Genomic DNA, 20571 nt, shown 5'->3' on the forward strand with positions numbered 1-20571 from the left:
CCACTGCCCCACCAAACTTGGGGCTTTAGGCATGCTAGTCAAGAACTACAGCCCAGCCCTTCTTTTCTTCATTATGCACCTAAGATAGTTGTGCATCTTCCAGTGGATGGAGTCTCAGATATGAGGAAATACTTAGTTTTCCTAAATGACCATATGACTATGTGGGCAATAATTCCTCTGTGGTGCAGATCTTATTTCTGACTGAAAACTCAAAGCAAAGACAGAGAGGATCATCTACCATTTGAAAGGATCTCTGCATTTATCGGTCAGCTGTGAAACACAATGATCATCATGTGACTTATCCATTGAAGGAATGCTAAAGTTACTAAAGATTCTGAGAGTGGGCCCTGGTTGCTTTTCCAGAGGACCTGGGTTCAATTCCCAGCACCCACATGGCAGCTCACAACTGTCTGTAACTCCAGTTTCAGGGGTTCTGACACCCTCACGCAGACATGAATGCAGGTAAAAACACCAATGATAATAAAATTATATGTGTGTGTGTGTGTGTGTTGGTACATACTTATAATCACAACACTTGGAAGCAAGAGGATCAGAAATTCAAGGCCACTCTCACCCACAAATTATATTCAGGATCAGCCTGGGCTACAGGAAAACCTGTCCCTCCATCCCCAGTGTTATAGTTAAGTTTTTCCAGACAAAAGCTGTTTCTTCAAAGTCACCTGGGGATGGGGACTTTATTCTTGCAGTTTAAATATCCCCTGATAGCTGGGCTATTTAAATCACAGGATCAGGCTGGGGTTGGGAGAACGTCTATGCCTCTGTCCCCCTCCCCACCTCCCACATACCTGTCAGCCAGTGTCAGAAGTACCGTGGGGTGAGAGGGGAGGAGGAAAGAATAAGGATGAGAAGCTTCGGATTTCTCCATGGTAACAGAAAGGCACTCTGGCAGGTGGGGAAACTTGGCTGTCTAGAAGTAGACAGTGTGTTTCTGTGAGGTTGACACAGGTTGTGAATCCACTCCCAGTGCTTCTCTGGGGATACTGGAGAGTTAGTGTGTTAGCTGTAGGTTGTGGACTAACGCAGGCTCCATGTTTATTCATAACTGTTTTTCCCCCTTCTTCTTTCTCTCCCTCTTTTCCTCTCTCCCTCCTTTCCTTCTTTTCTACTGTGTGAGACAGCAGGGCCAGGCCAATGCTATAAAATAATTCACCATGATAAACAAGGCAAGCATGAAGAGTTTTTAAGATCCTCTGTGGTACGGAAGCAGTAAGAAAGGAAGTGGAGAGGAACTGTGGGCACAGAAGCATTCTAAGTGGCTGCTTTTATGGCTGGGGAATCCCTATATGACTGTCCAGGTGGTGTTTCAGTGCCACAGTACCCTGGGACACTTAAAGCTGCGGCTTGTGATTAATTCTCCAATAGCCTCCAATATATCCCAGAGGCTATAAGTTAGCACAGCCATCCAACCCAGGATGCCATGTTCTTCTCATATTCTCTCTTTGTCTCTCTGTTTCTTTCTCTCTGTCTGTCTGTCTGTCTGTCTGTTTCTCTCTCTCTCTCTCTCTCTCTCTCTCTCTGTGAGTGTGTGTTGGAGATGAATTGGATGTTTGGATAGATATGAGCTGAGGACTGGACAGACTCTACAGGCTGCTGCAGGTAAGAAAATCCTCCTTGAGCCTCCAGGAGGAGCCCAGACTTAGGGGACATTTTATTTTTAGCCCAGTAAGACCATGCAGGGCTTCTGACCTTTGACAAGTTCAGATGACACATTTGTGCTTTTTAGAATACCGTCTGCATGATAACCGGCTACAGCAGCAATAGAAACTGATAAAGATTCTATTTTAATCTCCTCCTTACCCAATTGTTTATTTTTGGTGTTGGAGATTCATTTCGTGTACTCTGTACATGGCAAGAAATTATTCTATCACTGAGCTGCGCCCACACCCTATTGATGTCATCCTCATCAAACAATGCTCATCTGCCATCTTCCTGACCTTATCCAAACCCTATCTACTTACCCAAACGCTACATTGTTTTATACATTTTGTTATTTGCTTTCTAGTTAGAATGAACTTGTCTTGTACAAGTATTTCCACTGAATTTCATTATTTGGGGTTTGGTATTTGTGAATTAGCTTGCTCACTAAAGCTCATATGTAGCCTCAAAATCCACCCTTACGAGATAATTCAGACACTTACAAGTGGCAACAGATCGAGTTACCAATATTCATATTCCTAGCCGAGGAGACTGTGACTTAACCTCAGCTCCAATGGTTAACACGCAAAATTCTGGCACTTTTGGGGCGATAGCTCTGTCCATTATCTAGAAAAATCCTAAACGCAAAGTTCCAGCACAGGAGGGCTGCAGTGTGATTGGTGGAGAGAACAGGCGTGTCAGCCCCTTCCCAGGGCTTTCAGCTGGTGGCTGCTGGCTGATGTTAAGAAGTCACATATATACTGCAAGAAGAAGGTTCTCTGATTAGGGTTGAATGATGGCACTGGTCTATGCGTGCAGAAGTATTTCTTTCTTTCTTTCTTTCTTTCTTTCTTTCTTTCTTTTTTTTTTTTTTTTTGGTTTTTTGAGACAGGGTTTCTCTGTAGCTTTGGATCCTGGCACTCACTCTGTAGACCAGGCTGGCCTCGAACTCACAGAGATCCGCCTGTCCCTGCCTCCTGAGTGCTGGGATTAAAGGCGTGTGCCACCACCGCCCAGCCTGTGCAGAAGTATTTCATGAAGAGTCACTTTGCTGCGATCTTCCTTTAGCAGAATAATAGCAGTAGGTTTTCAGCTAGGACCCACGACTTCTCTAGTTTCAAGTTTTTGGCCACTTTCATAGTGGGTTTCATGGGGTGGGCCTTATGTCCAAACAAACAGTAGTTGGGGACTGGAGAGATGGCTCAGTGGTTAAGAGCATTGCCTGCTATTCCAAAGGTCCTGAGTTCAATTCCCAGCAACCACATGGTGGCTCACAACCATCTGTAATGAGGTCTGGTGCCCTCCTCTGGCCTGTAGGTATACATACAGACAGAATATTGTATACATGATACATACATAAGTAAAAAGAAAGGAAGAAAAACAGTAGTTGGTTACTCCCATAACAGCGGTGTCTCTATTGTACCACTATGTCTCATAGGCAGGTCACTGTTGTAGGTCTCAGGGTTTGTCGCTGGGTGATATCAGTGGTTTCTCATCTGTTGGTGTGTAAAATGCCTTCTAGCGTCATGAGTACTAGCCAATAGAGGTGAAGCTTCCAGCTGAGCACCAGCTTGTTTCTCTGCATTCATATAAGCAGTGTCTTCAGCCTTACTTCTAGGTTACAGAGAGTAACCAATAACATTGGCAATGGCATATGGTATTTGTGGGTGGTCTATGGGACCACTTCAGCCAATGATTCAATTAGATGGAACCCTTCCCTGGCACTGGAATTTTCCTTGGTGGCATAAGATGTCTAGTTGGTGGGGGAGGGAGAGGAAATGGGAGGTGGTGGTGGGGAGGAGGCAGAAATCTTTAATAAATAAATAAATTAATTAAAAAAAAGATGTCTAGTTGGGACATTGTATCATCCATCATATGGTGACTCCATTTAGATTCCTTTCATATGTATATGTATTTTAGGAAGCCTCTAAGTAGCAGATTTCCCTATGATTCTTTGAAAGGCCTTTACTGTTGTGCCTCCCCATATTTTCTCCTTTCCCCTTCTCTCCCATCCCCTTAGTTAGCTCTAGCATTTCTTTTTTAGTTTTGACTAGATGGCTTGTCGATTGGCAAGAGTGGGGTTTGGATGTCTCCCACTCTCAGTGTATGAGGTTCACTATGTGTTTTAAGCTATAGCAGTGTTCCTTTAACTTGAGTTCCCCTGTGTTTGGCGCACAGATGTTAAGAATAGCAACGTCCCCCTGGTGGATTTCTTTTCTTTGATGTGTATGTGGTGTCCTTCCCCATCTCTTCTGATTGGCATGGGTCTGCACCAGGTCCTCTGCCTATATATATTATGGCTTCTAGTTTAGTGTTTTTATGGGATTCCTGGGTGTGCAAATGAGTGGGTCTCTGTTTCTCGTCTCTTCTTTTGGGCTCTTTTCCTTCTGTTTGTTTTGTCCAATTCCCATGTTAGTTTTTATTTTATCTTATTATATTTTATTTTTATCATTATCCCTTAGAAGCCTGTTTGTTTTCCGATGAGAGATAGAAAGTGAATGGATCCAGATGGGAAGGGAGATGGGAAGACCCGGGAGAAATGGAGGGGAAACTACAACCATGGTATATTATATAAGGAAAAAAAAATCTATTGTAGCATGAATAATAAAAACTCAAAGACAGATATTGGGGGTCACCTGAAGATTAGAAAAGCAAAGCAGTGGGGTGGAGAGATGGCTCAGTGGTTAAGAGCATTTCCTGCTCTTCCAAAGGTCCTGAGTTCAATTCCCAGCAACCACATGGTGGCTCACAACCATCTGTAATGAGGTCTGGCGCCCTCTTCTGGCCTGCAGGCATACAAGCAGACAGAATATTGTATAATAAATAAATAAATAAATATTAAAAAAAAAAAAGAAAAGAAAAGCAGTCAGCCACTGGCTCTAACCTCTACCTCAGTCTCAGATGGTGATCCTGTCTCCACGAATCCTCAGAATGAAATTGAGCTTCACAGTTCCTTTTTGGTTTTTCGAGACAAGATTTCTTAGCATAACCCTGGCTCTCCTGGAACTTGCTCTGTGGACAAAAACAAACAAACAAACAAACCAACAATTTTTCAATATTTTCAATAAAATAAAGAAAAAACATCTTAAAGTAGTTTAATTTTCATCTCTCTGATGGCTAAGTGTTTTTCAGTCATTTGTGCTTCATTGTTTGAGAACTCACTGCTGAGTTCTATCGGGGAGACAGCTTCTTCCAGTCTCTCCTGGTTGGAAGTTTAGTGTGTTTATAAGACAAGTGTCCTGAATGTGAAAAGATGACTGGACTTGTCTGATCCCCAACACTGAAGAAAGAAAAGGGAACTGAAGAAACATACCATGGCGAAGTGAGGCAGCCAGTGTTCTGTGGTTGCATGGTCTGGAATGACTTTTACTTGGCCCTGTGTCAATAACCTTGCAGTTCTGGCTCAGCTGACACTGAGTGGAACGCTTTCAGGTATGTTTTGTTTCCCTGGCAACCAAGTAGCTCCTGACTGCTGTGTATGGATAAAATTAGACTTTGTCTGTGTTAGAAAGTCAGGCACTCAACTTTGTTAGTTTGGATGGAAAGAGCTCCTTCATCAAGCTCAGTAATCTTGAAAAAAAATGTATTAAAATATTTTCATACAATGCATTTTAATCATATTATTTCTTCTTTCTCAACTCCTCCCAGAATAATCATCCAACTTCATATTCTTTCTCTCAAAAAAAAAAAAAAAAGAAAAGAAAAGAAAAAAGAAAAAGAAAAAACAAATCAGGGAAAACACAACAAAACTCCCCAAAAATGAAAATCAAATCAGACAAACAAACTAAAAAAATCAAAAACAAACAAAATAATAAGAGAAAAATACCAAAACAAACAAACAAAAAAGCACCAACAAATGGGGTCTATTTTGTGTTGGTCAACTGGTCCTGGGTGTGGAGGCTGCCCTGAATTGTGGTTAATATACTCAGTGTCACTCTGATGGAGAAAACTGATTTTCTCTTTCCCAGCAGATATCAATCCCAAACAGCTTCTTGGTTAAGAGTGGGACTTTGTGTCCACTTCCTCTTTTCAGAGCTGGGGTTTTTGTCTGTTTTGATCCTGTGCAGGTCTTTTTTTTTTAAGTTTTTATTTTTACTATGTGTGTTGATTATTTTGCCATGGGTGTCGGGTCCTCTGGAACTGGAGTTACAGATAGTCCTGAGCTGTCATGTGGGTGCTGGGAATTGAACCTGAGTCCTTTGGAAGAGCAGTCAGTGCTCTTAACCACTGAGCCATCTCTCCAGCCCTCCTGTGCTGGTCTTACGTGTGCTGTCACAGTCTGTGACGTCATATGGGCATCAGTCCTATTGTTTCTGGAAGACACGGGTTTCTTGGAGTCATTCACCATCCCTGGCCCTTACAGACTTTCTACCTCCTCTTCCACCTAGATCCCTGAGCCTTGAGAGAAGGGCTTCGATGAAAACATCCCATTTAGGTCGGAGTGCTCCAAAGACTCTCACTCTCTAGAGCACATTGTCCAGTTGTAGACTTCTTTAGTTACCATGCCTACAAGAAGAAGCTTCTCTGGTACAGGTTGCTGGCTCTGTAATCTTAAAATTTTCATTTAGGCAACTTTAAAGGAATGCTGCAGAAATCACATATCTGAGGGAGAGCTGGGGCTTAGTGCACTTAGCACTCAGAAGAACCTTGGTTTGACCTCTGGGCCTACAATATGACACTTTGTAGCACTTCACTCTTTAAGTTGTCTCTAAATCGTTCTTCATGCGTTTACATAGTTTCCACACATACCTGGCTTAACGGTGAGTGCATTATAACTATTAGCACTTTGAAATGAAGCTGTCAAGGCAGTTGTGGGTGGTGCGATGTGTAATTCCAGCACTTGGAAGCTAGAGACTGGAAATCAAGAGTTTAAGGCAAGCTTTGGCTGCAGAGTGAGTTCCAGGCCAGTCCTTAAAAAACTAAGTCCTTTATAACTAAGCAATTACATCTATATTCTTTTTTTTTTTTTTTTTTTTTTTTTTTTTTTTTTTTTGGTTTTTCGAGACAGGGTTTCTCTGTGGCTTTGGAGCCTGTCCTGGAACTAGCTCTGTAGACCAGGCTGGTCTCGAACTCACAGAGATCCGCCTGCCTCTGCCTCCCGAGTGCTGGGATTAAAGGCGTGCGCCACCACGCCCGGCTACATCTATATTCTTAAAATCTTAAAGGGAAATACAAATTTCCACCTTCATACATTAAAAAATGATGCATGGGGCCTGGAAGGATGGCTCAGTGGTTAAGAGCATGTGTTGCTCTCTGTAGCCCGGGTTAGGTTCCCAGCTCCTACATGATACAACCATCTGTAACTCCAGTTCCAGGGGATCCAGCACCCTCTTCTGATCTCTATAGGTACTAGCGATGTGTGTGAGTATATATATATATGTCTTTACAGATTATGCTTTCTCCATCCTCTCTCTCTCTCTCTCTCTCTCTCTCTCTCTCTCTCTTTCTCTTTCTCTCTTTTCCTCTACCTTCCTCTCCCCCTTCCCATTCCTTCCTTTTTGTTCTGATTGTTTGTTTGTTTTTGTAGTCCTGGGAATTGAATGTAGAGCCTCACACATGCTGGGCAAATATCTTAATACTGGTCTATATCCTCAACCCAAAGACGATTAATATTAGATATATCAGTTGGGCTTGATTTTGCACTTCTTTAATCCAAGCACTCCAGAGGCAGAGCAGGTGGATTTCTATGAGATCAAGGCCAGCAGGGTCTAGTGAGTTCCAGGTCAGTCAGTTACATAATGAAACTTTATCTCAAAAAAAAAAAAATTAAATCAAGGTTGGGAGTGTAGGTCAGCAGTGGAGGGCTTGCCCAGCATATGTGAGGCCTTAGATTTAATCTCCTCACTGAAAAATAGCAGAAATCTTTACATTTTTTTCTTGTAGTCTTGAATCATATTTCCACTACATATGCTCATACCAAAAAGCATTTTGTTAATCTCTGCGATGAAGATGTGCATACAAATGAGAGTCAAGAATTCAGGAAGAAGCTGGGTAGTAGTGGTGCATGGCCTTAATCCCAGCACTTGGGATGCAGAAGCAGGTGGATCTCTGTGAGTTTGAGGCCAGTCTGGTCTACAAAGAGAGTTCCAAGACAGCCAGGGTTGTTACACAGAGAAATTCTGTCTCAGAAAAGAAAATTTTTAAAAATAAAACCAAATCAAACCAAACCAAACAAAAAAGAATTCAGAAAGACAAAGTTGTAGATATTTAGCAAAACTTTTTTTTTTCCTATACTGGGTTTCTCTGTAGCTTTGGAGCCTGTGCTGGAACTAGCTGGCCCCAAACTCACAGATATTCGCCTGCCTCCTCCTCCTGAGTGCTGGATTAAAGGTGTGCGCCACCACCGCCCGACTAACACAATATATTTTGATCACAGTTTTGTTCCCTCATTTCTTCCCTGATCCTCCCCACCTCTCTACCCATCCAATTTCATGCCTTTTTTCTCTCTATAGAAAACAAACAGGCAAAGAAACAAACCAAAATGTCCCCCCGCCTCCCCCAAAACAGAATAAAACAAAGCAAGCAAACAGAAAAACCAAACCAAAACTCAAAAAAAGTACGAGAAATACATACACACTCAGAGATGCATGCACAAAGCATCCCCCAAAACATTTAGTCCTAGGCACAACGCCTTGCCTAAGTTGCCTTATAAACTCAATGAAACACCACTGGAGAAAAGTAATTTTTTTCTGTTGCTACCAGTTGACATTTGGAGATAGCTTCTGGGTTTGGGATGGGGGGATCCCAGTTCCCCCTCAGGTCTGGGACCCCTCTAGCTTGAACCTATGTAGGCCCTGTGCATGCTACAAGTCTATGTATTTCTTTTTTTCTTTTTTTTAGTTTATGTATTTCTCTGTGAGGTCAGATGTGCATTCATCCTGCATCATGAAGGCCCCACTTCTTCGGAGTCTTCTACCCTATGATCTTCCTACCTCCTCTTCTGCATACTCTCCTAAGCTCTGAATCCCAGTCCTGTGTGGCTGAATTCTTTACCACTGAGCCATCTTTGCTGCTCCAAGGTCATCTCAACTCTTTACTTTTTGTTTTGTGTAATAAAATATATACATTAGAGACTGTGCCAGCAAAGTTTTGGAGGGATGGAAGGATTCTATTTGGACTTGAGATAGAGGTCATTCATGTCACATTTTGGCAAGGCACTTGTCTGTGGTTTGTACATACTCTGAAAATTTGAGGGAAGCCGAAATCAAAAGTAATGAAATCCCTTCAGAACACTTCCCTGAGTTCTTCCACCTCCCTCACCAAGGTCACCGAGAATGCTTGGCCAGCACCCCTGGGTCTTTCCATGAAAAGAAACTCTAGGGAAAATAAAATACTCTGCTTAATGAGATATTATAAATGCTCAGGATTGCCGGGCGGTGGTGGCGCACGCCTTTAATCCCAGCACTTGGGAGGCAGAGGCAGGTGGATCTCTGTGAGTTCAAGACCAGCCTGGTCTACAAGAGCTAGTTCCAGGACAGGCTCCAAAACCACAGAGAAACCCTGTCTCGAAAAACCAATAAATAAATAAATAAATAAATAAATAAATAAATAAATAAATAAATAAATGCATGCTCAGGATTGCCAACTCTCCTTGTCCCCTGGACTGCTGTCTAACCTGGAGCTCAATAAGTGTTTGTGGAATACAGCCATAGACTAGAAGATTCCAACACAGCTCTACCATAGGAAAGTACACATTGTCTTTTAAACACCCTCTGCCTGGCTGTATATACTGAAGAAAACACATGCCAGACTGTTATTGTTTGTTTTCTTATCTCTTAACTCTTTGTTCTTTAGGTTCTTTTAGCTCTTTTGTCTTTGGAGGACCCACCACCCAGCCCCCAAATAAATCACAAATGGAGGTTTATTCTTCCTTAGGAATGCCCAGCCTTAGCTTGGTTTGTTTCTAGCTAGCTTTCCTTCACTGAAATTATCCTGGCTACAATTTGCCTCTGGGCTTTCTCCTTTCTAAACGTCTATGTATCTTATTTTCATTCTTACTCCGTGGCTGGTTGGGTGGCTAACACCTGGTGTTCTCTTCTGCTTGGTCTCATTCTCCTTCTTCCTCTTTCTCCCAGATTTCTTCTTCTGTTTATCCTCTCTACCTGCCAGTCCCACCTATCCTTGCTCCTGCCTAGCTGTTGGCCATTCAGCTCTTTCTTAGACCATCAGGTGTTTTAGACAGGCAAAGAATCACAGCTTCACAGAGTTAAACAAATGCAGCATAAACAAAAGCAGCACATCTTTCCATCGTTCAGAAAAGTATTCCACAGCATAAACAAAAGTAACACAGCTTCAGATAATATCTACAACACGAGTCTAAACCAGACCCTGCAGACCACCACTCAAATGTGTAAAGGACGGGGAAGCCTTCCAGATGTGTTGGATACAGATGTGGATAAGAACATCTCAGAGATAACTCCTCAGGCTCTGACTCAAACATCTAGGTGGACAGATGTGTATGTAAGAGGGAATGGGGGCTGAGGCCAGTCTCTAAAGAGTCCCCAGATGGTCTTACCTCACAAATTATCCTGTACCGAGGAGCCAGCTATGTGAGAGTCTCAGGAACAGAATACTTGCTGCAGTAACAGGTGCCTAGGAGGTAGAAGTTTTAGATCGTGTTGAGTTACAGGGTAGCCATGGAAGAGAAAACTCAGGGAGAGGAAAGTACCTGCCAGGGACAAAGTCAGCCTTCCTGTGCCAAGACGTTGTGGATAGTACATGGTTCCTGACTCCACCCACACTGAGAAGTGGCCTAGCTGGAGTTCACCAAGTGCAGGTCCTTTCAGTGGCTGTCCCACACCTTCCATCAACCTTGCAATTGCTAACACTCCTCAGTCTTCTCAAGGGAACACCTGCTCCCTCGACTTATTTTTCTAGGATAAGTAATGATCATTTGTTTTGTTACTGTTGTGTTTAGGTTTTTGAGACAGATTCTCACTGAATAGCACACCCGGGCTAGCTTAGAATTTCGTATCTTCGTGCCTCAAACCTCCAGGTACTAAGACTTCTTTGCTCATGTTGTCTGTATTGGATTGACTTGCTACTGCTGCTGCGGGTGTCATGGAATCTGATATTAACATTTAACCAGAGTTGTGGCTTCAGCCGAGTTACTTAGTTCCCATGCCCATGTTTCCTTGCTGGAAAACTGGAGTTATTAATAGTGTCTAGGTGTGATGATGAAATGAGTTTATTTATGGAAAGTGCTGAGCAATGCTTAGCAGTTAAACATTTAATGAGCAGTGGTAGTCATTAGATCCAGCTATCAGAGAGTGTCATGATTGTATTCCAAACCATCGCACCCAGTGTTTCAAGACCTGCGACTTTTGTCTTCCTGAAATATATTCACGTTCCCTGAGGAAGCAGAGGTTCCCGCACAGAGAGCTTTAGTCCAGGGGAGTGAAGATGGGGGGTGGGGGGCAATCTTGCCACTCTGCAGCGTTTTAGTGCAGCGTCCAAACACTCCTCCCTAGCTGGAGCCAGGATATATTTTACATGCAGGTCTGGACATCCCGTCTTCTTCGGTAGCTACACTCCCCAGAAAAATAAGTGCCTGTGGGCGCCGGTTTTATGAATTTGCTCCTAGTTTTGCTGCCTTTAAAACTAAGCGGAAAGTCGCCAAAGACGCAGCCAGGTAAACACCAGCTGAAAAGGCTCAGGAATCCCCAGGTAGGCGGAGCCTGGCGCTGTGCGTCTCTCGGGCACCGCCCTCCGGCACCGCCCTCTATTGGCCCGGTGTTTCTCCAGCGGACCCCACCCGGCGCCGAGTTTGACGTCACTGTCTGCGCCGCTCGCCGTAGATACAGGAAGTGAGACCAAAACAAAGGAGCGCCGGCTGGGAGCGGACCTCTTTGAGCCGGTTGTTCCTGCTTCTTCACTCCGGCCCACTCCACAGAAGCTGCACGACCATGTCCAACATGGAGAAACACCTGTTCAACCTGAAGTTCGCGGCCAAAGAACTGAACAGGAGTTCCAAAAAATGCGACAAGGAGGAAAAGGCCGAAAAAGCCAAAATTAAAAAGGCCATTCAGAAGGGCAACATGGAAGTTGCGAGGATACACGCCGAAAATGCCATCCGCCAGAAGAACCAAGCGGTGAATTTCTTGAGAATGAGTGCGCGAGTGGATGCGGTGGCTGCCAGAGTCCAAACTGCGGTGACGATGGGCAAAGTGACCAAGTCCATGGCCGGTGTGGTTAAGTCGATGGATGCGACGTTGAAGACCATGAATCTGGAGAAGATCTCCGCCTTGATGGACAAATTCGAGCACCAGTTTGAGACCCTGGATGTGCAGACGCAGCAAATGGAAGACACGATGAGCAGTACGACGACGCTGACCACTCCCCAGAACCAAGTGGATATGTTACTTCAGGAAATGGCAGACGAGGCGGGCCTCGACCTCAACATGGAGCTGCCGCAGGGCCAGACCGGTTCCGTGGGAACGAGCGTGGCTTCGGCTGAGCAAGACGAACTGTCCCAGAGACTGGCCCGCCTTCGGGATCAAGTCTGACCGCAGAACCAGCCCGAGGTTTCCTTTGACGCTTCTCTGTTTTAGAGAGGTGCCCTAGAATTGGGCCAGAATACCGAAGGCTCCTCTTTATAAAAACCTTTGGATATACAGCCCTCTCCATATAGGATAAGAAATTCCAGTTTTCCTCCACTTCTAACTGGATTTTAAAGTTCTTTATAGCTTATGATGATGTGTATTTTTTTATAGCTGCCTTTTAACAGGACCGGCTAATTTGCTCTATATGAATCTAGAAAAATCGGCAGAACTCTAGCCCTCGTGTGTTCCGTTATCACTTAGAATTATCATATTGAAGTTTGTTTTTAGTTTGGTTGACGATACATCGACCGACAAGTGGTACAAAAACTTAAATGAGGAGGAATGGGTACTTAGTTGACTTACAAATCTGTAAACACCGTTCAACTTATTTAATGAAAAATACTTTGTATTTCATTTGGTTTTGCTATCGAAGAACAACTACAATTGATTAATTTATTCTCATAGCTTATATTAAAATTACCTTAGAAGATTTTTACAAAATGCTCATTTTACATTCTGTTAGTTCATGTAATAATGGAGTTTGAGTATCTGGGGAAAATGCCAATAATTGATTACCAGGAGAAATTAAATTTGTTCATTATATCCTATTTACCGTGAATTCTTAAGGCTTAACATTTGATAATTTCTAGTTGCTTTCTAATGAAGATCAACCCTTTGTAGACGTCTTATCAAAATAATGTCCATCAACATGGCAGTCCTATTACATGCCTAACATTGCCAAAGAACTGCTGCTTTGTCCAGGTAAATCCTGGAACTGTGTTTTGTTTTTATTTAATAGCCAAAAAATATAAACATTTTTGTTCTAATTATTTGTATTTGTATTTTATCTTAAAGCAACAACTCTTTTAAAACCTCAAAAAGTGTAAGTTAATGCTATGAATCTGCCCAGCTTAAATGTACGTTTAGCCAGCTAGAAGTCTAGGACGAAGGACTGAGCTGGCGTTAGAAAGAAGAGAGAGACTAGAAGCCACCACCACCAGCCGCCTTCCTTTATCCTCTGGTATAAAAGCGAAGCTACTCCCACTTTCTCCTGGCCTCTAAACACGGAGAACAACTTGTATTTGCTTGGCACATATATTAACCTAAGTAAATTGGAAAAACACTTACAAAATTTGACTTATTTAAATTCCCCTTTTCCTGGAGTTTTTTTTTTTTTTTCCATTAAGAGAATCCCAGTTTGTAGAGCCTCTACAAAACTCTTTGGAACATCCATTGTTCTAGTGTGCTTTCCCATGTGAATGAGTGTTTAATGAAAACAAAAAAAGTGCAAGTGTGCACAGATGAGCTGAGACTCTGAGTGAGTGTTTGTGTGTGTGTGTGTATGTATGTATGTTTGTACATACCTACCCTTTATTTTTGGTAAGTCTGCTCCACGGGACACCTTCACTGTCCAGTGTCCTCATATGCACAGTTGTGCTGAGTCAGGCGTGCATGAATAATGAATACAACCTGTGTTTTAGTCCTTTAGACTGGAAAACCTCCGTTCATTATTATTATTTTTTTTTTTTTTTTGGTTTTTCGAGACAGGGTTTCTCTGTAGCTTTGGTGCCTGTCCTGGAACTAGCTCTTGTAGACCAGGCTGGCCTCGAACTCACAGAGATCCGCCTGCCTCTGCCTCCCGAGTGCTGGGATTAAAGGCGTGTGCCACCATCGCCCAGCTTCATTATAATTTTAAAAAAATAACTTCTTGGTAAATTAAAGACCCTTTTATGCTGAAAATATTTCAATCAAAATATATTTTGTGAAATTCAACAATACTATCTATGCTTAAACTTTCTTAAAATGTGTGCATTTCATACTATATAAATGTACATTTTTATGAATCATAAACATTATTTTCAAAAACACTACAGGCCCATGAATTATTTCCTCACGTTTAGAATTGATGTAGTTTTAATTTTTAAATCTTGAAAACTGGATAAATATATTTAAATGGCATATTATTACATGCAAGTATGAATCTCATCATAGAGTGTATGCTTAGCATTCATGAGACCCTGAGTTAGATCTCAGCACCACAAAACGGATGTCGGGCAGGAGAACTCAGAAGTAAATTTGGTTCAGAGAGCATGGTATTTTACCAAAGTCTGCCTCAATCCTAAATTCTGCCTCAATCCTAAATTCTTCTCTTGGTACCTTGGCATTTTTTTTTTTTTTAATATTCCCGGAAGCCTTGATATTCTTACTCTGAATATTTCTTCATGTATACAATTATTTTTCTAAGATGGATTTTAAAATTAATGGGGAGTGGAGGGGGAAGAAACAGATAGACTGATGTGCACACTCAACTTTCTGCAATTAGTTTAGTGCAGGGCTCCAGATGACTGGAGGTGAGGGAAGGACACTATAAGTAAGCCAATGTGGTCTGGTGACATTATTAAGTCAATCAGTTTGTAATCACTAATGAAGGATTTTTTTGCAATACATACAACATCCTTCTGGGGGGCGTTTGCTGTCAAAACATGGCTCAAAACTACCAGAAAAAAAACATACAGCAGGAGACATTAAGCAAAGTGGTGACGGGCCTTCCTTCCTTCCTTCCTTCCTTCCTTCCTTCCTTCCTTCCTTCCTTCCTCCCTCCCTCCCTCCCTCCCTCCCTCCCTCCCTCCCTCCCTCCTTCCTTCCTTTCTTTCTTCCATGCTGTTCTAGTAAGCCATCTGCCCAGTTTCCCCAAAGTTCATTTTCGACAATTACTGTCAGGCCAATAGGGAGCAGGACCAGACCGAATCTGGTCATACAGCAGGATCCTGGGAGTGCCTCAGAGATTCATGCCATAGCATTCATGCCATGTGGCAGTACTCAGAGTTCCGTGGTGACCCAGTGTAGGGAGCCCAGGCCAGAGCCCCGGGATCTCTCACCACATGGATATTTTTAGTCATCGGTAAGTACCATGATTCAGAGGAAAATCTCTTCCTTCCCTCAGCAGTTAGAGCTGGCTCTTTTTATTCTTTTCCACAAAGAAATTATTTAGAATGTGGATGGATGACAGAAAGCTGATGCTTTTCCTCAGGTCCAGCAAGCTAACGACAAAGGATACCCCACAACCTCTCCTTGACTATCCTTGTCCCCACTTCTTGATCATCTTCATGGCCACCAACTTTTGAGTTATTCTATCTAGTAAGAACAGTCCTGCCAGCATTCACACCTTCAGCTGTAGCAGGAAAGACTGGAAAATAGCAAAGCCAGTGGGGGCAGGATAGGTGGGGCGAATTGTTTGTTTTATGTGCTGGGGTTTAAGCCAAGAGCCTCAAACATACTACATGAGCATTTACCACTGAGCTAAATCTGCAGGTCCCCATTCTTTTTTGTTTTGTTTTTAGTTTTTTTGTTTTTAGCTTTTTTTTTTTTTTTGAGACAGAATCTCACTAAGTTTCCAAGCTGGTCTTCAACCCACTTTGTAGCTCAGGCAAGCCTTGAACTTGCATTTCCTCTGCCACAACCTTCCTAGTAACTGAGATTACAAACGCACAGCACCAGGCTGGCGTAAACAACTAAGGGGGCTTAGTGTCCACAACACAAATGGTTTTACACAGTTGGAATTTTCTGTGGCTTTTGTGGAAGCCTGAGGAGGCCAAAGGTCAGAGAGTTTGGGACATGTTTTTAGTGCAGTCAAGATTAGTGTGCCTCTAACTCAAAGAAGGTCCCACCTAGTTGTAAATCAGAGTTCTGCTCTCTCAAGGCTATTGTCAACAGGTGTGGCTAGTTGCCAGACCTCGTGCTTCTGAAATGTCCCACTTAGGGAGACTGTTCTCACTTGGGAAAGCTTTCTAAAACCTCTGCCCATTAGGTACAAGCCCCAACTTGAAGAAGTACTTCTGCAGGTTGCTTGGAGGTCAGGGGTCAGAGCTGCCTGGAATTTGGAAACTACCTTGGGGATGAGAGTCGGGGAAGACTAGGGCACATTTGCCCCTTTGTTGGCCTCTCAGTCTCACAACTTGGATAGACTGCAGGAAGGTCCCCCCACTTCCCTCCCACCATTTCCTCTGGAAGGCAGAGTTTAATTACATCCCTCAGGAACCTCATAGGTACTTTTTGTCAGCCATATTTCACTCTTTCTACTTGTAATAATCATCATCCAAGTGTACGCACCCACCTGCTCCCCCCTGCACCGTTTTGAGCTGGTTGCTTCCTAAGCTGACTCTAGCCAGCAGCTTCATATTTAATGTTTAGCTCCTTCCAGCCCTTCCTGTCAGGGACCTTGCTCGTTGCCCTTTCAGGTGAAGGAGGAATGGATGTGTGTTCCTTCCAAGGATGTTTCCTAAGGACAGGGCACTGCACTGAGTGCTAGGGACCCCAGAGTCTCCAAGATGAAGACCCTCGCTCCGTATCCTACACTTAGAAAAGATACAAATAATGCCAGTGTGTGGCAAGTGCCAGGACCTGGAAAGCCAGGCGTCATGGAGGCGGCAGGTCTGAAACAGGGTCTCACCTCTGAGAACAAGAGGAAGTGGCCTGTTACATAAGGAACAGGACAGATCGGGAAGATGTCTCCATGTTGACTCACCTGCCACACCCTAAGCAGGTCTGACCATCCTGCCCTTGAGCTTCCACTGACAGCTGCTCAGCCTGTGCTGAGGAAATCTGCAGACACTGTCTCACCTACATGAGCACGCGCATCCTTCCACGCCCTCACACCATCGTTCACACACTCTATTTCTCACAAACACATGCAAATATAAATACAAGATACAGTCATACTCATGCACACCTGCTGACTTTTATACACATATTTTTGTTCTTAGGAACGTTGTTGCTTTCTATTTTTGTATTAACATTGCAGCTCCTTTTCCTACCAGCTTGGCCAGGGATGGGGCCTTAATCCCCCCTCCCAGTTTCAAAGCAGCCACTTCTAACCTTCCAGGACCAGGGAAGAGGGAAGAAGGAAGGAAAGCAGAGGTGAAAGAACAGAATCTCAAAGTCAAACAGAATGCAGGCCTTGGCCTCCCCTTGAGACAGATACATAGCAGCTCTTAGGTCTGTCCTCACTGTCCCCCTGCAAAAGCCCCATTAACATAGCCCAGGCACTGGGACGAAGGTCCAGAGAAGCAGCCTGACCTTGTACTGCCTTTCTTTGCAGCTTCCTGGAAAGGATCGACAGCGTCAGTCTGGTTGACTACACACCCACAGACCAGGTACGTATAAAGAAAGCCATAGGAGCTTCTGAGATAGTCTGCCAAGAGTGTTGTAAGGTAATTCAGAAGATTCAGGGAAAGCAAACCCATGATGACTGTTTCTTGGGTCTTGTTATTCTGCCCCTTATATTGGTCCTGCCACCAAATTCGGAGTCTTGTGCTGTGCCGCCTAGTCATGTCCCTGCCAGTGTGCTGGGCTAACCCCATGCAGCATAGGAGCAGGTGATTCCCAGGCTTCCTTGCCCCATCGCCGAGGAAGCCAGGCCTTCGCTTCCCACATGAGTACACTGGCTCCTTTTCTGCTTTGGGCTTCAGACTTGAACCCCAGGTCCCATAATACATCTCCAGGTGTGCTGCAAGCATGCCCTCAGATTGAGTAGACAAAGACTGCACACAAACTAGCCCTCCTACCTTACCCTGAGCATTCACAGCCCCTGGAAGCCTGGAGCTTGAACCACATCGAGGTTCTCTCTCCTCTGTGTTCCCTGGAGATCGAAGTTCCTTTTTTTTCTCTGGGTATCTGTCTCTATGGCTGACCCAAAGAGCTTAAAATGATCCTGCAGTATGAGGCTCATGAAGGTTCTGGGGGGAGTCAATGGTTTGGGGAAGGTAGAGACATTTTCTTTCCTGTAAATAACCCTTCACCCATGTTCCTGTAAGCAACCCTGATTAAACTCTGAGTCACACACACACACTTTTTCTCTCACACACACTCTCACACACACACACACTCTCTCTCTCACACATACTCTCTCACACTCACACACACTCTCTCTCTCACACACACACTCTCTCACACACACACTCTCACAGACACACACACACACTCACACACAATGAAACTAGAAGGGATTAGTTGGAAGGAAGAAGTGGCATCGGACGGAGGGAAAGAGTAATAGGAGAAAAGGGGACGTGCTCAAAACAGATTCTATACAAGTATGAAAATATCATACCATATAATTAATAATCTAATATAAACACACCCCACGGTGTAACTTGGCTCTCTAACATCAGGAAAACGCCTCAAAGGGAACCTACACAGGTGTGATGATGTCATTATAAAACAGCAGAAACTCCGATCGTCTTCCAGGGTGGCTGATTCATAAACAGCATGGTGACAGCTGCCCAGGACAGGGTGACGTCAGCTGCGTGAAACTGTAGCTTTCCTGTGCCCTGTGTGGGTTATGAATCTCGGCCCCAGTGCACTGGTTCCTGTCTTGTCCTTGTCAAATAAACCTCGTGTGATTGCAGCAAGGATGGTCTCTTGTGAGTTACTGGTGGGGTTGTGTTATCCTGAAACTTGAGTGAGAGTCTCCCTACACCGGGGGTCTTTCAGTATGACATGGTCATAGCTAACATAGATGAACCAGAATTCCTGATCCTCTTACTGTCACCTTTCAGGTTCTGGGATTACAACAATGCATGACCACACATGGCCACTTATTTTGTTTTGTGTGTGGTGCATGCAGATGAGTGTGCAGGTGCACACACATTCAGAAGCCAGAGCATGATGGCCAGTGTCTTTCTTTACCACTCTCCTCGCTTTCTGAGCAGGGTCTCGTACTGAGGCAGAACCTTCTCATTTTAGCTTGCTGGTGAGGTCTGCCTGTCCTAGCCCCCTATGCTGAAGTTAAAAGTACAAACATACCTGGATTTTTAAATTTTATTTATTTATTTATTGATTGATTGATTGCTGTGCTGGGGATTTGAAATTAGGCTTCATGCTTGCAAAGCAAGCACTGCTATCCTCCGAGCCTCTTCCTAGCCTTTCTCTTACTCTTGGTCAAGAGTAAAGAGTGTCCTTTGCTGCTAAGTTGAGGTTGGGTCTTGTTATTGGGTCCATAATTCCAAGGAGAAAAGCAACCTAGTTTTAGACTGAAACTCAGACACAACATTTTCTTCCTTTTTCTGTAATTAAGGTCAGTTCATCTTTCCCCCTTCCTTTCAGTGTTTTATAGCCACGCCCCCAGCCTCTGATTCACAGAAGGCTGGAGAAGGTTCTTGACTTGTCATCAGCCCAAAAGGATGGGCTCGTGTCCACTTAGCTGGATTTCCACATTCCCTGTCTGTCACCTTGACCATCTTACTGGTCTCTTTGTCAGGAAAGGTAGCATACCTATAGAGTCTGGAATCCGGGCATCTTTCTGGGGACTTGATTCTGCCACAAAGTATCCATGCAGCCTCTGTCTTCAGTGTTAAGTGTGGTGCCTGTGTTTCTATTTCTCTAAATCTCCCCCCTAAAGACAAATTCCAAAATTTGCTATGAAGCCAAACCTCATAAATCCTGTCATTTGCATGTAAATACTTCGGTAATCTTCTCTGATAGGGACCTTAGGAAAACAGGACTAAAAGCAGAGTACAGGGGTGCACACATCTGGTTCAACTGTCCGAGGCTGATGATGGAGTCCAAGGTCAGCCTGAACTAACAAGCAAGGCACTGTCTCAACCAAAACCAAAACCAAAAAGACACGTTTAGCAAGATAATTAATAATTATCAAATGTCATTTAACATTCAGCCTATGTTTATATGTTTATATTTCCCAATTTGTTCACAAATGTCAAAAAAAAAAAAAAAAGCTTGATTGGGGACCTCAGGATTGCTCTGTGGATGAAGACACTCTGTAATCAAGTCTGATGACCTGAGTTTGATCCTTGGTGACCATATGGTGGAAGAAGAGAACCGCTGGTAAGTTGCACTCTGATTCCTTTTGCACCAACAGTGTGCGTAGGTGCACTGGGGCGGGAAAATAAGTAAATGTAATGAAGTTTCTTTGTATCGAATTAAATCATCAAATAAGGCCCACAAACTACATTTTGCTAACTTGTATCTCAAGAAGTATCCTTCCTCTGACCCTGCCCCCCATTTCATTTTCTTGTGGCCTTTAAAATTTTTTAAGAAAATTAAATTTAAAATTAAGAAAAAGCCGTTTCAAGACAGGATGCTATCTATGTAACTCAGGCTGGTGCCAGGACAGGGATCTACTGCCTTAGTTTCCCTGAGAGCTGAGGCTCCGGAGTGTTGATCAAGTTTGTTTATAGTCTTCAGGAGTTTTGCTTTCTGGTTCCGGCTCAAGGCTTCCTGGTGTGTTATCTACCCAGCATGCTCTTTTGGCTCCATTATTTCTTAAGCTCTTTCTTTGCTGGATTTAGTCCCCCTAGCACACCCCTGGATTTCCATGGCATTACATCAGTACGGAAATGCCTTACTTTCGTGATGTTAA

The 20571-nt window shown here is 43.6% G+C and overlaps 1 protein-coding gene across 1 annotated transcript; it reads left to right on the forward strand.

Annotated features, from left to right (window-relative positions):
• The first annotated feature begins 11452 nt into the window (after nucleotides 1–11452).
• On the forward strand, nucleotides 11453–13025 carry Chmp1b (charged multivesicular body protein 1B). The gene has a single exon (XM_057788800.1). It carries the CDS (start codon nucleotides 11562–11564, stop codon nucleotides 12159–12161), a length of 600 nt encoding a protein of 199 aa, XP_057644783.1. The 5' UTR covers nucleotides 11453–11561; the 3' UTR covers nucleotides 12162–13025.
• The last annotated feature ends 7546 nt before the right edge of the window (nucleotides 13026–20571 follow it).

The sequence above is a fragment of the Chionomys nivalis genome, chromosome 14, assembly GCF_950005125.1.
Source record: "Chionomys nivalis chromosome 14, mChiNiv1.1, whole genome shotgun sequence".
Taxonomy (NCBI): domain Eukaryota; kingdom Metazoa; phylum Chordata; class Mammalia; order Rodentia; family Cricetidae; genus Chionomys; species Chionomys nivalis.